Source organism: Morone saxatilis, unplaced genomic scaffold (assembly GCF_004916995.1).
Source record: "Morone saxatilis isolate NCDOM2014 unplaced genomic scaffold, NCSU_SB_2.0 Contig7, whole genome shotgun sequence".
NCBI classification, from domain to species: domain Eukaryota; kingdom Metazoa; phylum Chordata; class Actinopteri; family Moronidae; genus Morone; species Morone saxatilis.
The window spans coordinates 17887412-17908082 of record NW_023340246.1 but is presented as its reverse complement, the minus strand read 5'-3'; the positions used below and the strand labels follow the sequence as shown (position 1 = coordinate 17908082).

General features: G+C 41.5%; 1 protein-coding gene across 5 annotated transcripts in view; it reads right to left on the bottom strand.

Moving 5' to 3' along the window:
- Nucleotides 1-20671, bottom strand: part of sash1a (SAM and SH3 domain containing 1a) — a 156023-nt gene that overhangs the window by 47021 nt on the left and 88331 nt on the right. The window contains exon 1 of one of the 5 annotated variants that reach the window (XM_035678357.1): nucleotides 1070-1752. The exons of the other annotated variants lie outside the window; for them this stretch is intronic. Coding sequence (XP_035534250.1) covers nucleotides 1070-1177 — 108 coding nt within the window. The 5' untranslated portion in view covers nucleotides 1178-1752. Of the gene's footprint in view, nucleotides 1-1069; nucleotides 1753-20671 lie in introns of those variants that run through there. 5 annotated transcript variants of the gene reach the window in all.

The following is a 20671-nucleotide window of genomic DNA, read 5'->3' as shown; positions in this document are numbered from 1 at the left end:
ACACACACACACACACTCCTGCATTTACACATCATTCACATCTTCAGCGCCAGACCAAACCAAATTAACACCTCTGTCTTTCAGCAGACTGGAAATAACTGCAACACATTTGGTCAGCAGATCAATCAGATGCATGGCCTGTAAACTCAAGACTGCTTTGGCAGCCAAAACAAAAGAGCAGTGTAGCAGAAATGTGTGTCGTAACAATATACAAGATCTCCAAAGTCACAAGCATGTGAGGCAGGCACAAGCATGTGAAGTACAGTGAATCTACCTCTGGACTGCAGCAACACCAGTTACAAAAAACAACAGGGCACTCAAGATCTTATATGATCAAGAGGAGCTGAAGCACTATGGGAAATCAAACTTAACTTTATATTATATTAACATGCAAATTAGCCAAATGTTTCCATTTCCAGCAGACCTAGAGGAACCTCAGGAAGTCCAAAGCTCTAATCAGTATTTATAGTTTTTGGTTTGGCTGTTATCAAGCAGTCTACACTACAGACACAGCACATCTTCTCAGACTGAGGCCTCTGCAACTAAATCATTTTTTAAACTAAAATTAGAGCCTCTGGATGAAGTTTAACTAAGGTCCTCCAATGGAATCAATGTAGCATTAAAAGTATACTAAATGCATACCAGCCAAAGAGAACATGGCTGCGCACAAAACACACACACACACACACACACACACACACACAGACACAGTACAAATGGGTAATCTCTCAATGTGTAACATACCATATTCTCATTCGACTCCTGTTTGCATTGAGATCCGACCGATTCAACAATATGAATCACTAGTCACTAGCAGCCAACTACAACTAAAGCACCTGAATCCCAGGCCACATGTAGAGTGCTGGTGCTTTTTAAACTCGGGCCTATAAAGCCGCTCCGCGAAGAGTTGTTTTGATGCGTGATTTGCACGCACCGACTGGTCGTCTACAAGATCGCTCACTCGGCGATAAGTGTCAACTTTAAGGATGGGGGTGAAAACTCTCAGTTAGTTGTGAGTCTATGATGTCAGTCTATGGTCGTGGCTCCCCCTCCCCCCAAAATAACTTACCAGCATCCCCATAACGTCCGTCCACAGTTGGGAAAAACTGTCGGACGCAGCGGCGCTGTCTGCCTGGGGCTCTTCGGAAGCCGCGCCGGTCCCCTGATCACCTTCCATGATGTGGGAATATTTTGTGTTCAATCAGACGAATCTGGTGCAAAGCTTGAAACCAAACCCCACGGGGCAAGGGCCTGATCACCAGCAATAAACGAGATGTCGGTGCCAAGGCTGCTTCTAGAGAAAGTTGCCCTTGACGCACCGGTGAAATGCTCCAACATTGCTTGGCACGATCCGGAATTCAGTGCGTAAATTGCGCCCTGACATGTTTACGAAAACTCCCACGACAACTCGTGCGTCGAATACAAATAATGGAAAACAGTTGAGTTGTGTGGACCCGCAACAGGTCACTCGTCTGAAAACTTTTTTTTTTAAGCGGGGTGTTCCCTGCTCCACAGTCCGCGCTGTACGGACCCCTGCCTGGGCATAAACCAAACACCGCACCGGGGGGAGAAGTCGTCCAAGTCGGCGAAAAGTTTTTCGAGGAGTTATTAGAATCCCTCGATGGGTGGCAGGAAAAGTGTCTAAACTAGTAGAGCGAGCACACATAAGCTTATTTCCATTAAAAAATTCGAGTGAGAGAACGCCCGGAGCACAGAGCAAATCCTCCAAACACTGCGCCTCCCCCTCTCTTCACCCGCCGTCTCTCTCTCTCTCTTTCTCCCTCACACTCCTCCCAACAAAACATTACAGCAGGAACAAAAAAAAAAAAAAAAAGACTTGACAGAAACATAATGGCCAGGAATTAACTCACACCACTGACTACTCATTAATATTCCGATAACACGTTTTGCACATAAGGAATTATTCATATGGTGACATATTTGTTTCAGTAATAAAATGTGACCTTTATTTTTCTTTTACCCTGAACATGATTCTTCTGATTCCAACAAAATGTCTGAATGTGCTCAATGGCAACTCTGAAGTGACCAAATCCTACTAAATTCTATTTTTTAAGTCCCTACTCCCTTTTGTGAACATTTTAAATTGTGACTTTAAAGTTTTACTGAGACCACTATGCTCTGAAAGCCATTAGAGTTCATTTAGGAGAATTTTTTTAACAGCACAGAAAAGTTTTTTATCTCATGCTGACAGGGCTTTCCACCAATACGTCTCTCCAGCCAGCATTGAATGGGGACTGTGAACAAAGCACATTCTCCACACAATTGTATGAAAAACAAAAAAGCGCATGGGAAAAATGCTTTTAAGGGGGTGACGCATACAGTGGCCTTTGCCTGGCATAAATCTGGACAAAAAGCTGGACAATAACACAAAAAATATGAAACTTTGACGGTAACTATGTTTCATTTGATTCACTTTTGCCTGAGGGTGGCCACACACACACACACACATATCACAAACAGCAGTTGGTATACAATGTAACAGCAATGGTCTCTGTGCTGCAGAGCTCATTTGAATACAAGTAGGGTACAAAGAAACATGTTATGTACAAGCATGAAATTGCACTACTATCTCGTCTGATCATCCGTTTGTTATGCTCCGCCAGCAGGCTACTCTATTGTAATGAAGAAGTCCAGAGACTCTTTCTCTGATTCTCCCTGTTGTCGTCGTCAGGAGCACATTTTCGCAGAGTGGCAACAGCTGCCAGGTCTCGTGACAGACGCCTGGAGGACCAGAGACAGAGCGAGAGGATGACTGAACGTTTTAAATCACAGCTCCTCACTCAGCTCCCTTCCCTGTGGTTTCAAGCGGTGACAATCTAAATGCTGCTTCACCTGCTGTTTACAAAAAGTCAGTCTACAACACACATATGCTGCAATAGGAACATGAATTTAAAAGAAACAAGAGCGAAGGAAAAAGAACACACACAAACATTAACCCCGCATTCCTTTCTGTAACCATGTAAAAGTGATCAGATGCTACAAGTTTACCTTGTAGTGCAAGGAGATACATGGATGAGGTCTACTGTGGACTACTGTTTCACTGATATATTTGCGATTTTGCTGCACAGTCAATTGTAATCAATATGTTTACAATTGTATTTAATAAGTATTATAAAGAGTCTACAGCTATACTAGCAGCTCTGTGTGTTTTGAGCTAAGCGCTCACACCAGCATGCTAACATGGTCAGTGTATATTGATTTATAGCAGGGAAAACATTTATCATCTTGAAAGGAAAAGGTTTTTTATAATCCATCCTCTAGGAAACATGCATGTGTGTACCAAAAGTTGTTGAGATATTTCAATAAAAAAACAGAACCCTCATGGTAGCACTGGAGGTAAAGTCAGGTGATCACTAAAGTCATTGGGCTGCGCTGAGGAGCATGAATGGTAATTCAGTAAATCATGATAACCCATTCAATTGTTGACAAGATATTTCAGTCTGAACCGAAGTGGTTGCAGTTTGGTTTCCCATCCATCAGTAAATCCAAAACTTACTATCCAAGTTCCTCCTCTCTGTTGGCACTGATTATCCCTTTATAATATACAGTATCATGGTTCAAAGTGTGTGTAGGTGAGGAATGAGAGCTCAACAGTATCCTGCTTACAGTCTAAACACACAGAACACACACTCACACAAGAAAATCTTTGTTGGCCAGCGAGTCAACAACCCGGGGGTCTGCACTGCCGACCTCACATCTGTAACCTCAGGGTGACAGCAGCAGCAAGTGGTAGAACTGCTAGTGTGAGTGTGAGTGTGTGTCCATACTGCCATTACATCATTGGGCTGTCCATCAGTCTTCCACTGTTTCTAAAGAAAAGTGACCATGTTGTGTGCCCCCCCCAACACACACACACACTCTTCCTGCCAAACCTCCCCCCTTACCCAAATACAAGACAGTGTGACCCCACCTAGACCAACTTAAACAGAGGGGTCAAACTGTTAATGAGGAGAGGAGGAAGCCTGTTGATTCAGTGCACACTCATCAAACACTGCTGGTGTCTGATGTGTGTGTGTGTGTGTGTAGATGCCTGCTTTCCCCTTCTCTCTTCACACTAACCACTAACCAAGGTGTCATGTTGCCAGACAAGAGGAAACAAAAGTCACTTGCTAGTTATTTAACCATATGTTAATTAAAAAGTGTATTACATGTTAGAAAACGGCCTCCTTTGATCACCTCTTTGAAAAAGATGTGAACATTTGGTCAGAAATGAGGACAGAATTTTGAAGCATATGAACATGGAGGCGATACGCCTGCAACCAATTCCCAGTGTCCATAAATGTACCCTGAAAGTAGGATGTGAGAGCTAAACTTATTTCATGGTTCTCACAATATATAGGGGGTTCTGTCGTGAAAGGGATGATGTCATGAATATAAATCGCTAGCATGCGTTACTTTGAACATAATCTTAAAAGCCTCAGGACCTGGACTGTATCCTGATGGATGTCAAGTATTAAAGTTATTTTGACACGTTCACTGTCTTTCATCTATCGTCTTTCATCTTTTCTCCGATCTATTATCTATTATTAATAGTTTCATGTCTTATTGTGTATTCTTCGTCTCCTGTTCTGATCCTGCTGGGTTCCTTGGGGTTTGGGAGGGAAATTACCCTGTCATCAGGTTTGGGACAGAGCAGAAAAACCTCTAGAGTAGACGGCATTTATATCAGACATCAGTCATTTAACATGCTGAGGCTGTTTTAGCTAGGGCTCATGATGTGTGTGATTCAATATAAATAAGTTAAAAACAAGCCCATTTTCACAAATTGGAGTTGGGTCAGAAGCCTAAGAGTGTTGGATGTCCCACACACCATTATAACATATTCCTTCAACAACTCTGTTTCATATCACAATTAGAAATACCCAGATTATTGTTTATACTTTCTGTAAAAGCTCAATTTGAGTTGGGACTGAAACTGAATCAGCAGTAAAAAAAAAAAAAAAAGGGGGTTAACAACATTGGCAATAGCTACATTTACAGGACCTGGTAGGAGCAGACAAAATCTCACCCTCTAGTGAAGCGCACCTATCTATTCACAATAGATGTGAAGGCATTGCAGGGACTTTACATCTACAAAGAATCAACTAATCTCCCACGAGTCCTTTCATTAACCAGTCAAAACACTCCCACAGGCTAAATAATGTGTCAGATAAACCTCTGTCGAGGCAATAGATTTTCTATAAATGCACTTGCTCTGGATTACAGTGTATCACAGTGTATAATTTTCTACTGTAAATGACTCAGCAAGATTATTGCAAAACCCGAGCAGCATGTCTAAACACACTCATAGGGTGGTGATCCAAGGTTAGAGCAGAGAAAGGAGAGAATACAGGGGCGGAGCAGAGTGAAGATAAAGGTTTGGGAGGAGTTAGTGAGTAGGAAAACTGTCTCTATGGCTGGTCACATAATAATAATTAGTATCAAACTGCTAAAAGTTATATAAAAGATGCAGAGTATATGAGGAAAAAATAATCATAGAATAATGTGGTTGCTTAAATGCTGTCGATTTTTGTGATTCGTAGAAGTTGTTTGCTGTTGGTTACCACACAGGAGGTCAAAGTCCACCAATATTTTATTCTAACTGTGAGTTGTTAGGACTATAAAGTGGAGCCAAGAAGAGGCTTGAAGTGGAGGAAAGAGATAGTTGAGAAGGACCTTGAGACTGAGAAAATGGAGATAAAGATGGAGAAAGAATGCAGATGCCATTAAAGCAAAGCAGGACTGGACCTCCCCTGATAGTGAGAGTGACCCTTCCTGGAGGTCAGTGACCCCGGGCCTTAAAAATAGCCCCTGGTGGAGTTGCGAACCGTGCTGGCAGGGGTGATTAACAACATGACAGACATCAAGGGCACCACCAACGCACTTGAGGAATGCTATACACGACCACACAACACTGACACACACATTCAGTTTACACACCAATAGATAATGGTGCAATAACATTTTAAACTTTTAAGTTTTACCGCATGCATCCCACACTGATTACCGTCATCTTTTTCATACCTATATTTCTATACGGCTTCCTGTTCTATAGGTTTATACCCAAAGCTTAATTGGATCAAATGTCCCGAACCCCTCTCTCATAGTTCTCAGCATGCCTTCTCTTTAGTGAATAATTGGGATCAAGATTTTCACATCATTAATTCTGCTTAGTCGATGGGTCAGAGGCCTGACAGTCCCCTGGCATTTTCTTTGAACCAATCTGCATGTGAGCTAGGGTTATTCTTATTTATGTTTGTGTGCATATATGTGTGTTTACGTGTATTCCAATGTGTGTGTGATGAGTAGGCGGTCAGGCCAGCCCCACCGTGCTTCACACGCCGCTGAGCCTTGTGTAGGAGTTATCACACAAGCCCAATTAGCATGACAACTAATTATTATTTCCTTGGTCCCCTCCCCCAGCCAAGCAACTCATTAAATTAAATCAACACACTGGTCTTTCTGCCGGAAAACAATGCTTTCAGGGAGGAATAATGAAAGCCTGGTGCTTGTTGTTTGTGTGCTCTTGGTATTACTTTTCATGGGGTGGTCAACCATAACACACTGGAGTCTTTTGAAAGCTGGAGCCATGTTAACTTCAAATATCAACACAGGAAAGACTTCAGGGCTAGAGGGAAAAACAAAGTGATGTGCACGGACAACAGGGAAGCATACTGAGAACAACAGCGAATGGAAAGATTGGGAGAGATGAAGGTCTGCCTGGAGTATGAGGTGCATATGATAGCCAGCTGTCTGTAGCACAATACACACCGTCTGACAAGACCTCTCAAATAGCTCGTACAGTGTACGGTATGCCAGCAAAAGCAATGTGGATATGGGAGGCAAAGACAAGGAAAGTGTGCCGAATCTGTACACCTGCACCTACAGAAAGCAACACAATATCCTGTGTGGGTGTCAATGTGATGCAGGAATTCAGGGCCGGTAAGAAAATAACAATATTTATCAGTGTCACTGAGATGCAGTGAGGTTAAACGAAAATGGATCAGAGGGTTCTCAAGGTTCGTAGCAACATGACCTGCTGACTTCACTGTCAGACAAAAAATTTTCATTGGAATTCTTTTAGTTGCACAAGTCTCACATTTTTCATGTTGAATTTAAGTGAATTTGACATTTCTTTCTAAGAGTTCTGTATTTGTTGGCAAATTGCTAAATGCCTCCTGCAAACACAAACATTTCCGAGTGGGATTTGCAAGTAGTTATCCATGCTTTTTATTAATGCAGTGGTAATTGTAGGTCCCTTTCATCTGCTTTGTGTAGAAAAACCACCGATATAAAAACAAAGCATATTTCCGCTAAGCCCTGGAATCCCAGATTCTCCATGCAGTGTACGCCTCCATGCAGTGTACGCCTCCGTGGCCATGTGGTGGATGATTGTGTTACACTATTGTGTGTGTGAGTGTGTGAACTGAGATTCCAGGGTGTTTTAATCAGGCGCGACTGAAAGGACAGATGTTGTTTTGGATGTAAGCGAGCTTCCAAAGGTATGAGCAACACTGTGTGAAACACCAGAGTCCTTTAACCGGGTGCACCAGTGTTTGAGAAATGGAAGAAGAGTAAACTCAATCTTTGTTAAAAATGCTGTTGTTGAAAATAAGAGCAGGGTATAAAATGTTTGTTTGTGTGCACGAGTCCACAGGTGCAGACAGTAGAGATGTGTTGGTCTCACTGTGGATGGAGGTCATGAGACTGGCAGCTGTGTTGGTGTCAGGGTGGCAGTGCCAGGCTGACAGCTCATGTCCAGTGTGTCATACATTCAACTAGTCATCTCACTCTGTGTACTGGAGCCTCAGATGTACTGTGGCACATTGGTTTCACAATAAGCAAAGAGCACGTGAGTGGTCCAGAATCAAGCATTACTGTTGTTACCACAAACTGTTACTTTGCTGGAGTTTTACTTTACAATATGTGAAAGTACTTTAAAAATCTGCTGTTCTAAAGCTGTTCCTCTGGATAGATTTCCTACATTTTACTGATTGACTTCAGTACTCTGAGAAGAGAGAGTTGAAACTAGATTTTTATGATGGAAAACTGCAACAAAAAAAAACAAAAACCATAAAGTAAAGTCAGATTCCTTTTTTTATTGTTTGACCATATTCTGCCCAGTGCTTTTATAGAAATGAAAACCTTTCTACTCTGTACTGGAAGTGATTTGAAGAGTAAGGAAGAATACTACTACCATAAAAAACAAATATAACTGAGTAAATGATAGACTTAAGAAATGCTCCAGAAAGAAGCTGCTAATGCATAAAAAGTACTGTAGACAGCTACTTCATTAGAACACATCTATACGTAATTGGTTATCCCTGACTGATCTGAACATGGCCTGAGTTGGTTGTTTATTTGGATCCTAATTAGTTGTTCCCTCGGCAACAATTACTCTTCCTGAGGTCTACAAGGTCAAAGCACTTGCACTCCAGTCAAAGTGAGGAGGGTCTTCTTTGAATATAAATTAATGGTAAACTTTCAAAGTTTTCTTCATATAACTTGCATGGATAACAAAGACACTTGTATGTGATTTGACTAAGAATAATTACAAAATGTACCTTATGAGATTTAATGTAACTTAAATCTGATATTGCATCAGTTCAGCCTGATGAGGCAGGACTTGTCAAGCTGTTTTAGACTTGATTTTTGCCACAGAAACACTGTTTTGTCATTGGTCTCTTGCTTATCAGTAGCTTTCCCATGGGTATGTTTTGCCATCTCGTCTTTCACTTTTTAAACCCCTTTCAAAATGCTGCTTCCTCTCTCTGCTTTTTCTCCAAAGTCCCTCTATCTGAGAATGGGGTATTAAAATGGGACGCAGTGGTGCCCCCTACTGTTGTCAAATAAACTAACAAACCACAGAGCACAGGCCCTCCTTGCATACAGGACAGGACACCGGACAATCTCCTAAACCCTTTTGCACACACATCCTGTTACGTCAAGTCAGCCGCTCTGCCATATGTTAGCCTCTGAGCTAGATACAGTAAAAATAAACTCGGCCTCAGTGTTATTAATGACCATGTGTGCTGTGAACACATAATTATCTCCTGCAGTTTCATTTCAAGCTCAGTTTTATAGTACTCAATACAGGTTTATGGGACACAAACACAGGAACGCAGGAATGCATACACATATAAGTGTATGCACTCAAACATGCAGAGCTATGGTGGCTTTGTATTTACTCAACAGTTCCAGTGCTAACAAGACAGTAGCCAGTGGGGCTCAATAAAGATTTTATGGGTCTATCTCTGCTTTGTTTTGTACTTGTACTCTCTCACCTGTTGTCTCAGCCAAAGTCAAAAACATGTAAAAAAAAAAAATTGTACGGTGGTCACCTTGACCAGTGGAAACTAGAAAACAAACAACATTCAGTTCCTACAGACGCAGAGGAAGACAGAGAGGCTCTTGTGGAGTGCGGTGTGAGAGGAGTTCCAGTTCTGGAGATGCCGCATTATCCCTGGCACACATACCTAAACAGACACAGATATACAGCACACATTCAGCCATGCACCCACTGACACAGGATGAGAAACTGTATGCAAACTGCAAATCAAATCTGAAAATACCTCAAGCCCACATTCTTAATCTTTTCATACAAAGAATTTCACACAGTGAGCCATGCATCACAAGCGTTTACAGCTTCACTTTCCCTGTAGATTTATATCACACTGCTAGCAGCAAAGGCTGCAGACATGGCTGACATTTGGTTATGTATTAGATGTTATAATAACTTGTTCCTTGGCCAGCCCCAGGCTGCTCTGTGGTGCGGCCTTCTGTAATTACTGTCAGTATTCACACAGCCATCATATATCTCATATACAACCCGCGATACATGATCTGTCACACATACTTGGCCATTTGCACATTAGAGGCAAATAAACGGCCATGTAAAATACATGCTGACATGCAAAAAAAATCTTCTTCTGACTCACAGCAGTGGATGAATATCAAAACCTCAGTGCACAGGGATTTTCAACAATAACATATTATTCAGCCGAATCCCAATGCTCTGTGCTATTAAGACTTTCACCAGTATGTTGTTGGAGATGTTGGTGAGTATTGGGCCAGTACCAGAGTTAAATAGTTTCCCCGTACTATAATTCAATTTCAAGAGACAAAAAGAGTAAATTGACCGGATTTTCTGCCTGTTTCACAATCACAACCTCTCCAAATGAAGACACATTTCTTTTATTTAAACTATAAACACCCCCTTACCATTTATGATACAATCTGTGTCTGTTTATTTCATTGTTATAGCAACAAATACCTTGGTGCAGGGCCCATCTGTCCACTGAACTGCATGGAAATCCATTTTCAGATATCCTGCAGACGAAGAATCTAAACAGCCCATTTTCACAATGGACTATCATTGTTCATTTACATTTTGACCAGTGACCTCAAATAAGTTCACTGAGTTAGCTCAAATGTCAGCAGATGCTTAAAAGTAAGCATTTGGAATTTGTTTTTTTTAATGTGGTGTTAACGTGTCTCTGTTCCTCAGGTACCTCAGACTAAATTGTTGACTCGCGTTGCATAACTGGTTCTGTACACCGGATTTAACTGTGGTCTGACAGCGTACTGTATGCGGCTTGGGCAGCGCACATTATATAAGACTTCCCTACTGACATCATTAGCCAGTTTGGTCCACGGTCTAACCTTGACCACAGCACATTCAGCCCCTTTCACGTTTTCTTCCCAATCATTTTTTATTTTTACTTGGGCTTCCTCTCTGTTCTACCCATGTGTATTACTTTCAAGTTGTTTTCAGCTTATATATCTTTGTATGTTTGTCGTTTTGTCAACAAGAAATTAGTTGGCATTTAGGTTTGACTATCCAACTCCTTGTTCTAATTCAAGTTTAACATTTAATTTTGATGTAAAAAAATTTGTTTGCTGTTGATTAAAAACATCTTCCACAACTACTTGCTTAATCCAAACCTGATTATCAGGTTCACGTCCAAAAATATTTGAGCAACACATGAAAGTTATGATGATGAGTGGCAGGCAGGACAACCAATCAACCGCTCTGCCAGTGTCTCATCCCCCCCAAAAAAAACTCACTGGCAGCTCTGTGTGTGTGTATGAAGTAGACTCTCAATCTGTCTCTGTCTGTCTGTCTGGCTGTCTACACGAAACTCAACCACACAAAACACAAACATAGTGCAAGCTCAGCTCAACCACTGTAGCCCTCCACTTTCACAGGAATTTCCCCCCATTTTAGCCCAGAGGATCCTGCTTACACTGGCAAAATATGAACCCGGTGGCAGCATCGAGCCGCAAAAATACAAAACAAAACAAAACATGTATATTTTCCTAATTACTTAAACAGGTTCACATGGCGGCGTACGAGGTCCTGGTCAAACTTGTGGACTGTGCTCTCACACAAATAAAATTGATGCTCATATGAAGAGAAGGGAGAAGAGCTATTTCTTTGAGTGAAATCTTCCTATTTTGTTTAATCTACAAGGATCCATTCAAGTCTTTGGATTTTAAGCCTTTGGATTTTAAGCCTGAAAACAATAAAGCAATACTTCAAACTGATCCCTGTCATTCTCCTGTGCAAAATTAAACAAATTATCAAAATAAAGTTGGAACTAGGGCTTTCATTTCAAAATTTTCTATACCAGTGTCGATGAGATACCTATACAATACTTTCTTCAAAGCCCCTTTTTTTCAATAAATAATAATTTGATAATTTTTTATCAAATAATCTGTAAACACAAGCAGCTGCAAGGACTTTTCAGGTACCAAGAGTACTGTGGTTTAACACCCAATCCTTGTTCTTAACCTAATCAATCCATCAGAAACATTTAAGCCATATCTATTTAAGGCCATATCTGTAATTGGCTGACTCAGAACCTTTGAGGTGGTAAAAGGGCTTTGAGGGTATGACGATGCCCCGATGCTTGGCATCAGCCGTTGTGATGGTTGCTCCAGCCTGACGAGACCTCATTACAGGCTGGTGGGGAGTCCTGTCTGAAATCTCTGGTCCAGATGGTCACTCAGAACCAATTAAAGCACCTTTCTGACTCAGTCTCGCTAACTCAATCCCTCTGTCGCTCTGCTATCCGTGTCCCCACAGAACCTATCAGTGTGTAACCTAGACCAACATGTGAACACGCACAACAACAAACAACCCCAGATCCAGGCTGATAGAAAAAACAAATGGAGCAGTCAGCGGTCATTAGCGGTGTGTGTTTAATGATTGTCCTTCCAGTCTAGGTTAGAGGCCAGTCTATGCACCAGTAATGAGTGCTCCAATGCCCCTTCACCCTTCTGGAAGAGTGGAGCTTCTCTGGAGCCAAGACAACTCAGCGGGACCAGAAGCAGTATAAAGGTTAATGGGCCCACAGAGATTAAATGCAGGTTGAGTAAAATTGAGTCTAGGATACAGATGGCTTTGCCTGAGGAAAGGACACATTCCAACAGATTCCACGTTTGAATACAGACTGCAGTTGTCTTCATTTGAATGCACTATAATATAATGAGTTTAAATAGTTATAATAGTTATGTTAATAATGAGGGCTGTGGGACGCATGGTAGCTCACCTGGTAGAGAATGCGCCCCATGTAGGCTCCCGCAGCGGCCCCGATTCAATTGGCCCTTTGATACATATTGCCCCCCTCCCTCTCACACCACTTTCCTGTCTACCTTCATCTGTTGTATCAAATAAAGCCAGAAAAAGCCCCCCAAATATCTTTAAAAATAATAACAATGGCTGCTATAACAAGAAACAATAGGTGTTCTAAAAACAGGGATCCTATTATTTTGATCCATTATCATTTTGATCAGTTATTAATCTATTAGTTTATACAATGTCAGAAAAAATTGAAACTTTACAGTTTCTCAGAGCCCAAGGTGATCCTCAAAATGTTTTCTTTATCTGACAACCCCCTAACCCCCAATATATTCAGATATTGATAAGTTGCAACCATCTGGTGTTTTTGCCTGATAAATAACTTTGATTATCTATTCTAAAACTATATATATATATATACACTATATAATAATATAAGTATTATATGTGTACTAGAAGCTTGACGAGTGTATGGGGACAACCTTGTTGTATGGGTCAGACAGGCTGCAAAAGACGGCAAAAATACAGGAAAAAAGTTTGAGGCAGGGAAAGGGATGGTCAGAGGGATGAAGACGAGCTGGTGGTCCCTGGAGGACGCACTCACAGGAGGCTTGTGTTGGTACAGAAGTGTACTGCTGCAGGGCTTGGTGCTGAGCCCATGCTGGCTAAAAAGATATCCATACCCTGTGGCGCAGAGCTGGCATTTAGCCCAGACCAATTTAGTATTTACCTACCCTTTTGCTGATCATCGTTCTTCTGCATTTTCTTTTTACAACAACATGAATGCATATATGGATCTCTTGTATATGTCATTCACTCGCACCACTGTCCACAACCCGTGAGATGTACCATAGACCGCTAAGCCCACAAGGACACCCAAGCTTCAATTACTTTCTCGTCTTTCTTTGCACACTGCTTCCCTTCTCTCCTGGTCAAAGTCTGGAATATATTGAGGGACAGCTGCAAGATGATCTGGTCATGATGATCTCAGAGCATAAAGAAATATGAGCACATATGGCCTGTAAAGCACAGACCAGATATTTGAGTATAATAATTGAAAGTTCTCTATAACATCTCATCTGAAGCAGAATTCAAAAAACAAATTCAGAGCTGGGCAGGGGTATTTCTAAGCATGTATGCTTGTGTGTGTGTGTGTGTGTTTTAGAGGAAGGCATCTTACCTCTCTGGCTCTAGTCCCAGAGTCTGGTGGGTGGGGAAATTGAGAAATATGGAGCTGAGCAAATGTAGGACGAAGACTGGTGTAACCATAACAACCGAAACACCGACACATATAGGTCCATTCAATACATCTGAGTTAATATAATCCATATTCACGAACAATAAGAAAGTCTCCAGGCAATGTGGCATTGTTTGAACTGATTATCAATCAAAAGACATCAGCAAAAGCCATCCATCAAGTCACATTTACTGGCATAACAACAAATCTACACTACAACCAGGTGATATAAAGATGTACATATGCCTTAATGAAATATGATTTAAGCATACAGACATAAACAGGCTGCTCTTTCAAACCTCTGATCGTCAGACATCCACCCTGCAGGTACACACGTACACACTTTTCATATGTTTTACTTTGATACTATCCCTGACATAAATACTAATGCTGGATGAAATTTGTAAGTAGACAAAGGCTTTACTCACCATACACTGAGGCTCACGATATACAGGAATAAAGCTTGGGAGACTGGAGGCACAACAACGCATCTTTACTTTGCACTCTGAGTCAGTCACACTGAAATTTAACTATAGCCCGAATAGAGTCAGCCCAGCTCAGACACCGTCTACTACCATGGTTTAGTTAGCGCAGTCATAACCTCAACCAGACTTCTGATTCAGCCTGTTTATGTACACAAACGACTGGCATCAGAAAGCAGGACATGTGGTGGAAACATGTTTACAGCTGTAGTCTGGGTTTTAGGTGTGACGTAGTGGCAAAATAAAAAGGTGAGTAAACTACGCTCATTGTCAGGGATTTAAAGAGAGGAGGAAAAAAGTTTAGAAATTGTTCGTTTTATTGATTAAACTATAACATAATGAAACTGAAATATAAGAACAGGAAGGAGAATGCTGATTGAGAAACAGGTAGAGAGGACAAACTGAGGTTGTTTCATGGATCCAGGGGGCAGGACAGGACAGGACAGGACAGGACAGGGCAGGGGATTTACCGTCCACAGCTGGAGCAACAGCTCCCCCTGGGGCAAAGCAGCAATAATACATTACTAGATATGACACAACATTTACCACCAAAAACAAAGACGTTATCCATTTTTGATTTGGTGCCAAAAGAGATAAATTAACCACTGAGCAGCACAGAAAAACCTTCTGATTTTCTTTTCAAAAATGCACAAAAGGTTTGATAAAGGCAATTGTCTTTTGGAATGACAACTGACAAATGAAAGATATGTTCATGATGATTTTGAGTTTAAAGAACTATATTAAAAGGACATCAAACCCTTCCATGCAGAATCCTGCACATTAATCTCTCTCCTCTTTCTCTCTCTCCCACTCTCAGAACACACTCTGTTTTCACTTCAGCACTTTTATGTGTTTACCAACCTTTCCTTTAACAACAGCCATTAAACACCCACCTTTGAGTGAGACGTTAATGTGGGGTGAGTCCAGAGCAGAAAAATAATTCACCCTGTGATTCATTACTGGCTCTTGATCCCTTAACACCTCATAAGAGTTCACAACTTATACACACATGCACTCGCCTGTGCCTACAACATACATACAGTGCACGCATTCCTGTATCCATGGATGTGGTTGGTGCCGCAATGATTATTTTTCCATCTAAGGCTGGTAGCACAGCTGTCCTAGGAAGAGGCAACCATTAATTTATGGATCGACTGTTGCTTGAATCAGAGGCGAGGGCTGGACAGCACTCAGCCAACTTGGACAGAGGCCACCATTCTGAAGGTGGAAAGGAAGGGCTGCCATGCCAGATAATGTCACCACAGCACTGTGAATATATAGGGTGTCAATAAGCATGATCTAATTGGTTTGAATATCAGCATAAATACATTGATGCCAACAACAGACCATAACATGAACATAGCTGCCTATGTTGCACGCTGAAAAAAGCCACAGGACACATGCGCCAGAACCCAAAAGCCTCAAACCGAGGCTGATGAGCGCAACCACTGGCCTTACTTACAGGAAATACTATAACTACACCCTGTTTAAATTACAGCATACAAAAACTGACCATTTCAAGTGTTTAGATAGGTACACTCTCTAAATGAATGCTGCTAACATTGTTTACACTTAATGTTTTTCACCAAAATGCACTGAATGTATCAGGAATTCCCAACTAAAATATTTCAAAACCAATTCTTTTAATTTTTCAAAATCTGCATTGCTTACATTGACTGGTGGGTTTCTTTGTCTTTCAAATTCTTTTATTGGCACATTGGTACCATTCACACCACATTACTGCCACCAAGTTTAAAAATGTGAAAATGCAGGAAACCAAAAGGCATCATGCATCGGTTGTCTGCCTTTTCATTCCATAGACGTAAAGTCAGAATGTTTGTTGAATGTCCTAAATCTCCGGCTTAGTTGCATTCTTGAATGTTGACAACAGCATAAAAATGAATAACTTTGTTCATTCTATTCCCATTGACATCTCACCACACATTTCCATTACTGTGTCACCCCTTGTCTGCAGATTACAGCAGCAGACTATATAGACTATCTGCAGACTATATCCTCTAAATATTCCCAGCCCTCCGTTTTGTTTTATCATACAATGTATGGTGTGTGGGACTATGTATGTGTGCATGTCAAGAGGTCTTTGTCATGCTGTGTGCTGCATGATTTGCGATGTCTGTGATGGATCAGAAGGTGGGGGGTTTGTGGGGGGTTTGTGGGGGGTCAGGACAGCTTTAGTTGTTAGCACTGATACTGAGTGTGAGAAAGTCCTGAAGGCGAGCGCTGGCTGCAGCTGATATGAGTCCTCTGGGACTTTCCCTCTGCTGAGGTCATCCCCTCGCACTCCAACACTCGTACATCACTGCTGACATCACAACTGGTCCTCGCCAAGCCGTTGCCATGGGCAACACAAACAGGAAAAAGCATATGTGTGTGGACGCCTGGTGTTAACAGAGATCATCAAACTTTATTGGTGTTTTATTGAGTATGGAGTGACGTGCTACACACCATCTTTCAAAAAGGTAATCATCCATAAACACTCACATATTATGTTTAAATATTAGCTCTGCAGAACAAAGCTGACTGTGTATTCAATACAGATAAACTCAAAAGAAACTGTTCAATTAAAAAAAAACATAAAGTAAGTAAAAAATGGAAATGGAGGCTGAGAGTGAAGCATGAGATTAACCTACGAAGTGCTAATCACTGTGTTTGATGCATGCCGGCATGTGTGCCTGTGTGTTGATACGTACGTGTGTCTGCCTACAGCCTTTCCTGTCCCCCTGCTGTGCCAGTCAATGCTTGGTATCCTGGGAAGTGGGGCGGCAGTGCCAGCAGTAATCAGAGCTCTTTGTATCCACACACACAGTCGGGCTATAATCAGGGAATGTTCTCTTTTCACCAATAATAGCTATAATCCTCTCATCTCAATATGATGTGTAACCTGTGACACACTCAAAACTCGGATTCTGCTGAAGATTTAGACACTACATGGCCTCTGACTTTTTTAAAAATATATTTAATATATTTTTTTAAGCCTACTTTTATAGTAACAGCAGGACCAGTGAGAATTACACTGTAATCGGAGCTAATAATGAAAAAAAGTGATGGTGTAGAGGGGTAGTGATAATCTTCAGGAACAGATTTTCACTGCACCTGTATGTGTATTCATGTTGTGCCTACTATTTACATCCATACACATAAATAAAAACAATGTATACACACGTATTTTCTCATATTGTTACTTTACTGGAAATTATTAATTGAATCACATGCACATACACATATCTTGTTACAGGAATGAAAATGACTGAATAAAGAGAGATGAATGACTCACTGATTTAATGTTGAAAAGAATCTAACTTGCAAATCCTCTACTTCACAGACTGTGGAGAATGAACTATTGTTGCAAACCCATCAAAAACAATCAGGCTGTAGACTGAATAGGTTTTAAGCAAACTGCAGATCATTTGCAATGACAACCATATTTGGGGTACCACTGGCACGCCAATGCAATCCACACAAAGCCCTGCAAAAATTAACATTCTTCACTCGCTGGAAAAAACCTATTTCAAGAAGAGATTCTTTACAAATAATTTGCCTGCCTGCAGCAACATAGAAAATGCTATTCTCATGGCTTCTTTGGAATATACTTGCCCTACTTGAGTCGATTCCAAGACTGACATCGTGATCGAATTTTCATGCCGTCCGGTAAATGAGCAGATTATCTGTGTTGCCACCAACCCACGCTTTGAGTGAAGCTATATGTTTGTGTCCATCAGTCTGTCATGACATATGAAATGTCTTGGATCCTACATGTGAAGCTGGACCCCATACACAAATATGTCTCAGCATAATCCAACAAGGGAATGCCTCTCTGGTAATTGGAACCAACTGTGGCAATGAAGAAAGCAAGAAGCAGAAATCTCATGAAACTGGGACATTCAGGAAGGACATACATAACACTGCAGAGCATGGAACCTGACAACAAAGACCCCACAAATCTTTTAAAAGTCCAAAAGCTGACTTCATTTGTGTGGTTTTGTTTCTACATGATAAAGCACCAACCTGTATTTCTTTGTGTGAAGAACTACAGTATATGTCACATCAGCACTGACCAGATCCCCCTTCTCAGGTGTTGCAATCTGTCTTGCAGGGTGTGAACTGACTTTGACAAATCTCCAATTCAAGGCAATGGAGGTGTGTGTGTGTGTGTTTGAGGCAGCATGCAAGAGTGCTGAGATAAGAGCAGAAACATAAAAAGCGTGGGTCGGGGATCAAAAACAAGAGACAGATAAGCTCAGGGTGCTGCTTTGAAGACTTATCTGTCCTAAAATAAAAGAGGCTGGATGAATGAGAAAAAGTGAGAAGCGAAGAGAATGAGAGGAGGATCAGTAAAACCCATCTGGATATGTATTCAGTCCAACTCACAAAGCTGAGAGAACCTGTTCTCCTAACACATAAAGACCTTAAAAAAAATACCCCAGATGGTTGCAATGTAGCATACTTTGATTCATCAATATGGCTGAATGTCAGTGAAATCTATTAATATGCTAAACGTGTTTCTTTGTTTTCACTAATTACTGATTTTTGCTTCAAGTTAGTATGTATGCTGCACTGTATGATTTACATGTTACATTCTTGAATAAACTGTTTATTGTATGGGTCTAAATGACATTCCGGTTTTGTGTACAATGCTTTGCTTTCCTTCCAGAATTGATCTCTATTCATTCAGATATTCATTTTCTCACGCTGTGGTGGTTCCTTTGTCACCAGTTATGGTGTTGGCTCTGTTCAACCCCTGTCTTATTCTAGTCTTGTCTATTTTACATTGTTGAACGCACTGTGTTGACATCACTGCTGACTGAATGTTATTACCCTGAGGAAAACAAACTTGAGCTTTGTTACTCAGTTGAACACATTTTACTCTCCTCCACTCTGATTTTGTTGCTAGCACACATACTGTACAGTACAGCGCTTCTCGGGCCAAATGACTCATTGGCCGTAGTGTTCGGTCTGCCTAGTGACATGATGATGTAACGTAAGACATGCTAACTTGGCTGACGTCAAACCAATAAGACAACTACCATAGCATAGGGATTATCTCTTTTAAAACAGGCCCATTCTCTCAACACATCATTATGTTACTCTATTAAATATTTCATATCAAATTATACACTTACAATAAAAAGCTCAAACTAATTACTTACAAGACATTTACAGGACAAGTAATATTATTAACACTGATGTCAAGCTGCAAAGAAAGGCTCCTCACACTGTAAACCCATTCAGCAGTGACCTCAGTCACACTCATGCCACCTGCATTGTAACATCATCGCTGCTCGGCCTATAAATCACGCAAAGATGCAAGCATAGCTCGTAACAGTCAGAAATAAACTGAAAAATAGCGGTAAAGATAGACACAGACCAGCTGCGCAGACAGAGGGAGATGGCTGAATAACACATGCACATATGGCAGAAAGTGCACAGTCCAACAACTCCTGGGAGGCTGGGAAGGAAATGAAGGCCGGTGTTTTATCACTGTCCCAATCATTGCCACCCCCAAACTCTCCCCCCCAGATCATGTGCGCTGCTCGAGAACCGCAGAAGCAGATGTGAGCGAGAATTTCACCCCTTTAGATAAGTGTGCATCCACGCTGCCTCGCCTATTGCTTAACGCTAATGATGTCAACACACACCTGTTGCCATGGCCCTGCCCTGGTACGGATAAACAGGCACAGGCAGCGGTTGTCTAACTCTGGCAGAGCACTGCAACAGCAGCTGGCATGTTCAGTTTCATCTGGCAGAGAAAATGAAAAAGCATAGGAAAGTAAATCCCATCCATGCCAACTGATTCTCTTTAAAGTGGAGCTTTTCATTATGGTTTCAACTTCAGGGAGTCTCATCAGAGTGCAGACACAGGCTGACACTCACTGATGAGCTGAAAGGTAGAAGAGTAAAAAGACTGACAGAGAACAGGACCTGCTTTGACAGCCAAAACCTTGTGCAAAAATTCCCATTGAAAACTTGACACGCTAAGGCCAAAGCGCTCAGAGCTGAATACTGCAGCAGCATACTAGTCAGTTCAATGGGCTTAATGCTGGCCTCACTGTCACTGGCATCTGTACGACTCTGTCTGTGTGCAATTACATGCATTTGAACATGTGTGCATTTATGTCCATGGGTGTATCTGAGTATTATGTGCACTTAAATGTGTCCTTGCATGTGTGTAAGGGAGTGCTTCCCGTCTGTGTATACAGTATTTCTGTTTCCTTTCATACGCCGGGCATTCACAATGACATTGTGTGGTTTGTTCTTCCTGCATTGGGGGAATTTTACCAAGGGAACTCTGAGCCTGAGCAAACTCCCCCTTCCTCCCACTTCTATCCCTCGCTCGTCTCGTCCCCCCCC